Raw genomic sequence first — 11,879 nt, forward strand, 5'->3', positions numbered from 1 at the left:
TGGGTGACGCAAACCCAATGTGAATGTAAAAAATAAAACTGTTTAGTACAAGAACAAATTTCAAACTATCATAATAAACTAAACTATGTTTTTAAAAAAAGTGACGTGAGAGAGAGAGAGAGAGTGTGTGTGTGTGTGGGGGGGGGGGGGAGATAGGCATTGACAAATTAATCGGGTTGTATTTTCAATGGGTTTTTTTCCCGACCAAATACTAAAATCAGTTTGCACATTTTGATAAATTCATCAAAAACGCTTTGTACTAAAATAATATTTTATGTCGTTGAGAAAGTAAATTTAAAAAGTTCCAAATTATGGGAAAATTATTTATTTGAATCTAATTAAGTAATTCACTTCAATCATTAATTAAATTCTGTTATTTCAGACTGGTTATGAATTAAGTATTTTAAAATACATATGTGAGGCTCAGAGTTGATATGGTCATCTGAAAATTTTATGTTCAATTTGACGAATACATGTACAGTGATAATTATAGAATTATTTTGACTTCTTCCTTGGAAAGTCCAATATGAATGAGTGTATATTTAGAGGCAAACACCATAGTGCGGGTATTACTGTCTCATGACAGCATCTAGTTGTTTTCTTTCATTACTTTTTCTTTCCCTTTGTTTTACAGGTAAAAAAAAATCAGGAAAACATGTGTTATTTTGTTAACTTCATCACTCACGAACTCTGTTCTTGATTTCTTTATTACTATATGAAAATCCTCACAAAGACAAATAACAAGTTTTAACAAATGATCTACCAAACATTTTCACTTATATATTACGAGTAGTAAATCAGGAAAGGTGTTTTAAAAAATAATTCAAAAATAAAAAATTAGATTTGGGTTAAGTGTTCATTATTTGTAAAGTATTTTTCTCTACATTGACGCCCTTTTCATATTGTGACGTCACACAGATATAGCAAAACATTGCAATTTGTAGAATATGCGTATTACTTTTCGAGTGCCAAATTTCATTCTGATCTGAACTTAGGTTTTGTAAATATACAGATAGCTCGCAAACTTTTTGATTACCACTCTTATATCTAATACATAATTGCAATTAACTGACTCATCTGTTTCATATAAGGATATTTTTTAAATATCTTTCGTAGATTTCTTTTTCGTTTTTGGCAATATACCATTTTCACCCACATGTGGGCTGTATATCTACAGGTAGAACCGATACGCAAAAGCATGATCGAAATTTGAACAAATTCAAAAATGAAAACAATAAGACAAATTAGTTGATGAAAAAGGATATAAACATCTCATTTATAGTCAACATGTTAAAAGTTCTAGGTTGATGCTATGATCTTACTGTAATGAAATGTTATCATTCAGGCAACTGCGTAATAATTTTTTTTATACTAAACTTTAGGCCATTATTTCTACAATGAAATGACGACGGATTTTCCCGTTATTTCCCGATCATGACAAGGAGAACGCGGCAGGTGTGGCCAGTTGGTCAGTTAACTGGTTCAGTGGTTGCAGAGAAGAAGCTGAAAATGTTCAAAAGTTAACGCACGACGCACGACGACAGAGAAAAACAGATAGTAAAAGGTCACCTGAATTTTACTCAAGTGACCTAAAAATTTATACGAGTACGTTGAAGAGAATACTAGAAAACGCAGAAAAAACTGTTTTAGGGACATGCCCTATGTATATCAGTTTGCAGAAATCCTGCTTACTGGGTATGTTCTCTAAGTTGCGAAATAGTGACCCTTATATTGCCTGACCCTCGAAGCGTCTGTCAATTATATTAAAAAAGTATTAAAGCTGACATGAATTCATAAAAACGCAACATTTTCATCTATGTACGACTTGTTTCATACCAACGATAGCCGTATTCCGCCATATTTCTTTCAGATACCTTGTCTCATTGTAACGATGTATACCCCAATGCGCTCGTTACAGTTGAATGATTTTTTGGTTTGGGTATCGACTTGTGCACATCTCCGATGGTAAAGCATATGAGAACACATAAGGAGATCAAGACATTTCAAAACCACAATAAACAAAATAATAATCATATTTCTGAATAATTATTGATTTGAATCAAAAGAAAAAAATGCAAAAATGGTGAGAAATTTAGATGCACGAGTACGTATTTTTACAGTGCGCCAATTTATGCAGAATAAACTTGAAATAAAAAGCAGTAAAATCTGCAAACACATTTTGAAATTATTATCATTTGAATGGCACAAAACAACCAACGTCTTTGATTTGCAGCCTCTATGCAATTGGTGCATATCGAGAAAACGCCTCGAACGCTAACGTACCCATACCTGGTAATAAGGTTACTGCATCGGTTCGAAGATGTGCACAAGTCAAGTGATATACACCCTGAATTCCATTTATTGAAATATGCATCACAAAAAAGAAATAAACTCCGTAAAAGCTCAATAGTAAACACATTGTCATTACTCCGTACAGACAAGCACGTCGATACACCTAGTCCGTGCTGATCAGATTTTGGTCAGGGAAAATATCACAAGTGGAAAGAGAAGTTATTTGGTATTTGCGCGGCTGAAGGGGGGGGGGGGGTATTATAACTGCTGTTCAGAGGCTATAATTGTGAATTGTCTATCTACATGTAGTTCTAATATACATTCTATACAAAATCATTTTTATCGTCTGCAGTTGGTTTCCGTCGCAAAATTCTTTTGTCATTTATAACTGATTATTGTAGTACTAATCTAAAATCTAAACCAAGTAATTTGATGTACGGTAATTATTTACTTCAAATCTTAAAAGCAGTTAACCAGAATACAATTTTTTTATGTGTACATAGATCTATACGTTCTTTAACACACAAATACACGAAGAAATGCCATCCCCTATTCAGATTGACATTTAGGCATTTGATTTTTTAGGGGGGGGGGGGGAGCCAGCAAAAATAATTGACATGACCGTTATCTAAATATTCTAGGAAGACAGACATCTCTGCCGAATTTAATTTTGATTTTTTTTTTTAAATGTGTCACTCCAACCACAAAGTATGTGCATTTTGAGGTATGTATAAATGTTTATAATTATGGTGTTATAGAGAGACTTTCGAGATTTCAGTATCCCTGTCTGATAGTCTAGCTATTTTTTTTATATATAAAAATAATTTCTGTAGGAGTATTTGGGACATAATTTTAAAAGCTAGGGTAGGGAGTCTTGACACTGGTTGAATACGGATAATTTTTTATTTACTCTTTTGTATATTGAACTAACTCTCTCTCTCTCTTTCTCTCCCTCTCTCTCTCTCCTCTGTAACCATCCCTTAGGGCAATAATAGGTATAAGATCCTACGCACTTTGTGCTGTCCATTTATTAAGCCTTAGGACAGATCAAGGGTTTTTTTTCAGGCGGGATGTCGAAACTTCATAAATTGAATAGTAATTTTAATTTGGACGAGAAGTTAACCCAAACGGCCAAATTGAAAGAGAAACTAGAGGTATTGTGAGCAATGAGCTCACTAAATGATACCCCCGCCTCCCATATGGTTATAATGGCAAAGTCCATATTTTGCTGTTGTCGCTAAACCCAAAATACGTGTCGGATCAAAAAGTAAAATAGGAGGTGCACAATGGTAATATGTGATAAACCTATAAGATTCTGTGATAGTTTTATTTAATTTCACTAAGTGGTATAAGAGGATTTGCGGATAAGAGATGGGTACCCCAAAGCGTAACAGACCGACGGACGGACATAACTATTACTATATACCCTCCCACTTTTCAAGCAGGAGATATAATAAACGTGAAATATACATCACAGGAATGGGTACATCGGGAACTTTCTCAAATACCTTCTCAAATGCATTGGCGTCGGAAGCAAATTGAAAGTGGAGGGGGGGATCTAAGTGCAAATAATTTTTTTTTATACATTCAAAAAATCTGACAAGCTTAAAAAAAGGGGGAAATGTCCTTTTCCTAAACACGAATACCCTATTTCGTGTGGGGGAAAGGGGGAGAGGTAGGTTCGAACTTCAGTAACAAAATTTTTCTCCAAACACCAACACTTTCCTCTTTTTTAACCTATACTGCGACTTGTCTGTGAAAAGCGCGGGGGGGGGAGGGGGAGGCTAAACCTACGCAGCAATATTCAATGTCTATTATAAGTATATATTTGTAAAAAAGCCACCCCCCCCCCGGTTCCGACACTTATATGCTGAACCTGGACAACAGACAATGGAATTTTTATAAAGGTAATTGTAGGTAGAATGCGGAAATCCTCACGGGGGGGGGGGGGGGGGGGGTTGTTCCTCTCTCTTTTTATCTGTTTTTTTTTTTCTAGTAATCATTAATTATTACCACAGAATCAAACTCGTTTATTATTATACCCCTCGCAACAAGTTGCGTGAGGTATAATGTTTTGGACCCATCAGTCAGCCCCCGCCTTTTTTTTTTGGTCAGCGCAACTTCTTATAAACTAATGCACAGAGTTTTGTCGAACTTTCGAGATATTTATAGGAGTCAATGTGTCTGGATTTGCACATCACCAGGAAATTCCGAAATCTTTATTTTTTGGGAATTTCCGCACTTTTACATTTAGATGTTGGCCATATCTTGAATATAAAGATCAGCAGTTTGTCAGCACAATTCTTCATAAACCGCTGCACACAATTTCGTCAAACTTTACAGATATTTAGGACACAATGTGCATAGATGTGCATATAACAAGGAAATTACGATTCCTTAATTTTTTGCTGGGAATTTCAGCACTTCGACTTTTGGGTGTGCGTGGGGTATGTTTTCATTCATTGTGCATAAAATTATAAATAACTTTAAATCAAATCATATTAGGTCTAATAAAGCCCATACACAGTATTTATTTGATAATAATTGATCATAAAGAAATGCAATCTGTTTCCGACGTTTTTCTTAAATTATTTTTATGAGAGTGTTAATATGCATGTTTTATTACACCCCCCTCCTATCACAGGAAAATATCTTCAAAAGGTGAATGATTCGTAATAATGCATGCTTTATTATAAATTTAATGAATTTAAACCATGTAATCATAAATTCTATTTGCAACATTTACAGACAAGAGTAATGTTTAGTTTTGAAAAAATTACTTGCATTTTTTTTCAATCAACCCCACTGAGCTTTCAACCTTTGATATTTTCCCTGACCAAATAAAATGATCGGCATGGACCACGTGTGTCCAAGCATCTTTTACTGTTGAGTTAGCAATGGATTACATGACTTCTGAGATGCATTTTTCAATAAAAGTAAAATAGGATAATTCTTTCGACATGTGCACATCCCTGTAACGATAGCAGTATATTCAGGTAAATGTTTTATCACTGCGTTTGACGCGTTTTCTCGACCTTCATGGATTTTTGCTGTACATGAATGTATTCCGTGTTAGTGTATTTTCTATATTGCAGCAAATGCATTCAAAAATAATTTAATTCTCGGTATAGTTCTATTTTTATGTCGAATTCTTACTTTTCAAACATGTATTTGGTCAGTTTATTCAGTTTATGGACTTCTAAAAACTATGCTATCGGAGATGTGTACATGTCGACAGCCAGGCTAGAAAATCACTCAAGTGAAACAATTCTACAAGGCTATATATAGCAGGTACAGGTGGCCAAAAATCTTCGATTAAATATGGCGGAATCGAAGAAATATGGCGGACAAGGGCGTACAGGAATGTAGTAAGTCGTACAAAGATGAAAACTGATGCCTTTTTAAGAGTTCATGTCAGCTTTAAGTTCATAGTTTCAATATCTTACTTAGTCGAGTTCTTAACAGCAATTATGTTTTTGTGAGGAGTAGAGAAAGGGGCTTGATTGAGCATTTACTGGACTCAGTTTTGTATTTTTTGTTATTATCATATTTATCATGAATTTTAATTCAAACTATTTCAGAAAAAAAAATGATAATAAGAATTAGAAATAGAAAATAAAATAAATTATTACAAAAAATAGTTTTATTCATAATAATAAACTTAATAAACGAGGGGTTATCAAAAAGTTCGTGGACTGGCGCTATAAAATAAATACTATGCTCGCTGGATTAAAAAAAGTAATTGTCGAATTGAATTAACAAAAGTGGAATTTATTCTGAAAATTTCAACTGTGTACTCTGCAAAACCATAATTTTATCGTAAAATGAATAACACAAGGTATGGTAACCCTTGACGTCGTGTAACGTCATCGCGTCATGACTTTTCAAAGTATTCTCCACCTGCAACAATACACTTGTCATGGCGATGTACCCAGTAGTGAAATATGGAATGATACCACTCCTGTTGATAAGATGCTAGTTTCTTGTTTACTACTGACTTCAGCTCTGTAATGTCATGAAATTTTCTCCCTCGTATATCGCTTTTCAGTCTTGGGAAGAGCGCAAAGTCGGAAGGTGCGAAGTCTGTTGAGTCAATGGGGGGGGGGGGGGAGGGGCAGAATTTCGGCTCCTAGCTGTAGGTTGATTGTGAGTACAGTCTCTGCTGAAGTGTGGGATGGGGCATTGTCATGATGCAAAAGAATGTTTTCCCGATTTGAGAAAAAATCAGGCCTTTTTTTCCTTAGGGCATTAACTAAATCCTTTGATAAAACCTAGAAATATAAAATTAACAGTGCAGTTGTGCGTTAATATTTTAAAACCAAATGATTGATAATGTTCAAATATTTCAACATTCGCTTTTTTATAATTGCATATAATATATTATCAATATTATACAATTATAGCCTTTTGATGAGGTCAATCTCTCGATATATAGACCTTAGAGAAAACATATCGATCGAGCACGAAGTGCGAGGTCGATATGCTTTCTCTAAGGTCTATATATCGAGGGATTGTACCGAATCAAAAGGCTACATGCAATTGTTTTATTATTTTTCATTAGTTAATAAGAATTGTCTTAAAATTCTTCTATATACTACTCAGTACCTTCTCATACAAGGCATTGTTATGTCATTGCATTATGACGTCACAGTAATGAAAACCAGCTTCAGTATCTGTTTTTAGAAACATCCATTCTATAAAGACTATTGTGACGTCAGCGCTATTGTTGCCTCACAGAAAAACGTTTCCAATTTTAGAAACAGCAGGTTTATAAATTTTTAAAATAGAAACATCCAATCTGTAACACTTTTTATACTTGATCATGTGATCCAGTTTGAGCCAATCAGATAGTTGGAACAATAAAGAAAAATAATAATTCAATTTATTGTATTACTTACTACTTTTATTGGGTTTATATGTGTGGATTTTATAAAAGTTAGGCCTACAGTACTTAATATATTTTCTTTTTATGCAATGAAAATTATATCTAACCTTTTGAGTAATATTTTGCATTTACTGATCTTCCTTTAGGCACAACATGACTTAAAACAAAATCCACGTGATTCAAAAACTATAATTAACATGTGCTTTTCACAGGATGGACAGACTCTGGCCTTTTTGGGAGGGGGTGAATTAGACCCAATCCACTGCGTTGACATTTGGGGCGACTTCGATTCATACCCGAGTATTAACTCTTGGTTGACGTCACATGACCGGATGTTTACACAAACATGTGGTTTTCAAGCGAACTCATATGAGTTTGAAGGGTAGCGAAAATAAAATAAATTTCCTCTATGGGTTTTAAAAGGCGGTCGAATAGGTCCATTTTGGCATCATCTGTTAATTTTTTCTATAGCTTTTGCTGCAGTTGAAATGTTTTTCTTTTTCAGCTCTGAACTTTTTTGGTTTCGAATTTGAATTTATGTCTCTGCTGTTATCGGGCTGTAAGCCTGAAAAATCTAATCAAATAAACATATATTCATATAAATTATAAAGCTTTCATGTAGACAGTGCGTTTCGAAGTTTGCTTTTAAGGATATGCGATGCTAAACATAATATTTAGTAAAAAAATAATTCCTGCGTTCGGGTTTTTCTTTCGACGCCGCCATATCGAAACTCCAGTAATCCTACTGTATGGCTGGGTTAGCTTGGGTAGAGTTCATAAGGTCATATGACGTATTTTGAGTAGTAACTATGGTCGTTCGATTGAAACTCAAGTAACTCGAGTACGTACTCGGGTACGAATCGAAGTCGCCCTTGTTTACTTTTGGGGACAAAATTGGATATCCATGTTTCGTCCACCTTGATAATTCGGTCCAGGAAGATTTGTTGATCAATGCGATATCGGCGCAGAAACTTTTTTGATTCTTCAACGTAAACTCTTCTGACTATTTCAAAATCCTTTAAGAGTCTTGGCACCAATCTTGCACACACCCAGGACATTTTCAAGTCGTTGTGTACAATGCTGTGTCTGGATTCATACGAGATAGAAAGATCTTCACTCAACTGTTTAATGTAATCCGTCTATCCGCGTTTAAGACTTCCCTCACGCGATGAACGTTATTTTCACTGGTAACAAGTTTCGGGCATCCGTCTTCACATGATTCTCTACCGTCTCAAATGTTTAATGCCACTTGAAGACAAGCGATCTTGATAAATTTTTACTTTCCCCTGCCTGATAAAACATTTCAACGGTCTCTGTTGGAGTTTTACCAAGTTGAACGCAAAACTTTATACCCTTCCGGGAAAAAACGTTCCCCTCCTCGTCAATTTTTCAATCGTACAATTTTGAACAAACTTAATAAAAATGGCTATAAAATTCCACACATTGCACTAAATGAGGTAAAATTATAAAATATTACGGAACAGTTTTATGACGTCATATTGTAAAAATTACGGGAAAGTTTGATAAGAAATAGTCATTATTTTTCAATTTATATTTTACACTTGAAGATCAGAAATTGTCATATTTTGAGGTTGCGCCGCCTAGACAAACTATTGCAAAGGTTATAGCATGAATTTTTTTTTAAATAATACTTAAAATATAAAATCATCATAGTATGTAGGAAAAATGTATGTTTAGTTACTTTCCAAATTTGATTGAAGTACCTTGAACGGTATTAATTTTATAGTGCTAGTCCACGAACTTTTTGACAACCCCTCGTATAAACATATAATGATTCTACAAATAAATAAAGAATACAAGAAACTATACTGTAAGAACACTGTAATGTATTGCATGCAAGTTTTGAGGAAGAGACTATTAAACTTTGTTATAAATATTTAAAGATCTACGTTTAAATAAATTTTTGAAAAAAAATACAATTGCATGTAGACAAAATGTTATCCAAGACCTTGTAAACGGTGGTGCGGGTCTGTAGATAATTATTTGTTCGTCACTAATTTTAAACAAGGGTGAAATAATAAGAATTATAAAAGATAAGAAAAAAATCGCCAATTCAACTCATCATCGATCATTATAAGAACAACTTAACAATATACTTAATAATGCCTTGTATAAAAAAAAGTTATACACAGCAAGGTTACTATTTCCCATGTTAATTACACAAGCCTATAAAGAACTCTGGAAAACAATTGATGACATCACGTGTAAACAAAGCAAATGAATCTCTATGAATAAATAAAAATAAAACTCTAAAGATATGCGAAAATTCAAAACATATAATACATTTAAGTTCAGATTGAATATACATAATGTAGAAGTAAATGTCAGAATGCAAAATCATAAAATCAACATTGTCTTATAAATGATATAATTATGTTTATATTGAATTCTTAACATTTCTTAGTTTACGTAAATGTAATTTCATATCGACTTCTTTATCCTAGCTGCACAGGTACATTAGACAATTAGAAACTATTTCAGTTAATAATACATGGATGTAATGAACTGCCCAAGATAAATTTATCATTCATATTAAAAATATTGATGACTTTTTGGAAGAATTGTCACAAACTAATACCACATTGTTGATTCTCATCAATTAAATTCATTTACTATAAATACCCTATATTTAAAGAGAAAGACTGTTTCTTCCTAAAAATTCACAATGAATTTAAATAAGTAATATATATACATAATTGACAACGCTGACATTTATATTTTCTTCTGATTAGTGCTTTATCAGATATCGATACACTGTGTAGAAGATAAACCATTAATATGTATAATTATTTCAATCTTGATAAAATTATATGTTTACATGTATTTGATTTTCTTCACTTTACCTCCGATCCACTGAGCCACAAAGACATGGTCTCTTTTATCTGTGCATAAGCCACTTGGAAAGGATATATCACAGTTGTTAATGTAACGGAGGAACTGTCCATGTTGATCTAGGATATGGATACAGTGATTGTTCGTGTCTGCTATCAGGATCTGACTCTGGCTGTCTGTAGTAATGCCGTGTGGTTCAAATGGTTCGCTGGTAGTAGAGCGATGACCCGTGTATCTAAATCGGAGTTTTCCAGCCTGGTCAACCACCACTACAGCATTAGCTCCGAGGTCCGCCACACAAATATCCTGGTTTCGATTTTCACTAATGTATTTAACGTGATGAGATGAAAACAGAGGCTTGTCTTCATCATCAAACTGAATGGTTTGTTTCTCTGAGGAGTCAGAGTAGTGAACAACTTTTGATTCCTTTTTATCATTACTTATCATGGTTACCAGGAGGTCACCAGAGGAGGTACTGCAGACATAGTAAGGTTTCCAGCCCCGAAGTCTGAACAGTTCCTGTATCTGGTTTTTCTTCACTAGATTTACAGTTCTTGAAACATTATCAGTATAAACTAGATCTCCACTTCTCGTTACTGCTATGTCACCTGGCCAGCTCCTCGTTTTAGTTTGTACTGACTTAAGTAGTATGCCCTTGTTATTATAGAAATTTATTATATCTATATCCCCACATGTCCAGATTTCGTCATCTGTAAGGCAGGCAACACTGAATAAATTTTTATACTTAGTGTCTATGGTGGTGATTAGCTCAGGTTCATCAAGCAGTGGTTTGACTGGAGGACAAGATACAGCTTCTGATGTTTCCATTATGTATCCACGTTGTGCTGTTGTAATGGATAATGCACACAAAGAACCAAACATTTCATGGAGTTGTTCTTTGTTTATTTGAGAAGAGAAACTTGGTAATTGAACATTGACTTTAGGTGGTAAATTTCTAAATTCAGCATTCCTGGATTTGTATGCACAGGTAAGGGAAACCTCATTGGAATCTAGTATTTCATTCAAGTCAAGAATACTCTGATTCACGTCAGAAATAGCCCGCTTGATTTTTTCTTGTTGTTTATTTAGCAAAGCCAAGTATTTTGCTTTCATCTCATCGATTTCAGATTTTCGTTTGTTGACAATGATGTTAATTTCTCGGTGCCAGTCTTCCCCCTGCTTTGTGATTTCTATTGTCAGTTTTTCGAAATGTTCCTGCAAGTTTACTTTTTCAGAGTTTAAATCTGAAGCAATTTTTTCATAAACTGGATATATTTCTTTCCTTAATTCTCTCAAGTCTCTTTCTGATTCCACTGTTTTAGAGCTAAACAGTCTTTGAATATCTGATAAATCATGTCCTTTGTGTTCACTAGATATGCAGGTAATACAGACAGGAATGTCACATTTTTCACAATATAGTTCACAATGTTTCTGTGCATGTTTAGCACATTTTGGGTAGTTAGGAGTGGATTTTCTGTGTTTGTATGGTACAACATTGTGTCTTTTAGATGAATCAGAGAGATGTTCCCCTACGCAGGCCTTACACAGGTTTATCTGACAAAGTTCACAATGACTCTGTAAAGCACCTGTTTTACACAACTCACAGAGGATGAGCTCTTGGGCGCTGGTGCGGGGGTCCATTATACGAACCTCAATCGTCACATTATATAGATCATGCTGTAAAAAATTGAAAAAAGACTATAAAGTTTATAGTTTATGGCTAGTTCTAATAACCATATCATCTACCATGTGGTTGTTTTGCATCGCATAATTTATTCATATCTTAACTTTAACTGATTATCTTAGTCTAATTATCTCATATCTAAAGCAACACAGTACATCACAGGAA

At 34.1% G+C, this 11,879-nt stretch overlaps 1 protein-coding gene across 1 annotated transcript; it reads right to left on the reverse strand.

Moving 5' to 3' along the window:
• Positions 1-10,021: 10,021 nt before the first annotated feature.
• LOC134277627 (uncharacterized) lies at positions 10,022-11,671 on the reverse strand (the record flags this gene model as incomplete). Its single annotated transcript, XM_062759959.1, has 1 exon — positions 10,022-11,671. A coding segment is annotated over exon 1 (1,650 nt), but the record flags the coding sequence as incomplete, so codon positions are not given.
• Between the last annotated feature and the right edge of the window lie 208 nt (positions 11,672-11,879).

The sequence above is a fragment of the Saccostrea cucullata genome, unplaced genomic scaffold (assembly GCF_032062105.1).
Source record: "Saccostrea cucullata isolate Sc308-1 unplaced genomic scaffold, CSIRO_AGI_Scuc_v1 ctg6598, whole genome shotgun sequence".
NCBI classification, from domain to species: Eukaryota; Metazoa; Mollusca; class Bivalvia; order Ostreida; family Ostreidae; genus Saccostrea; species Saccostrea cuccullata.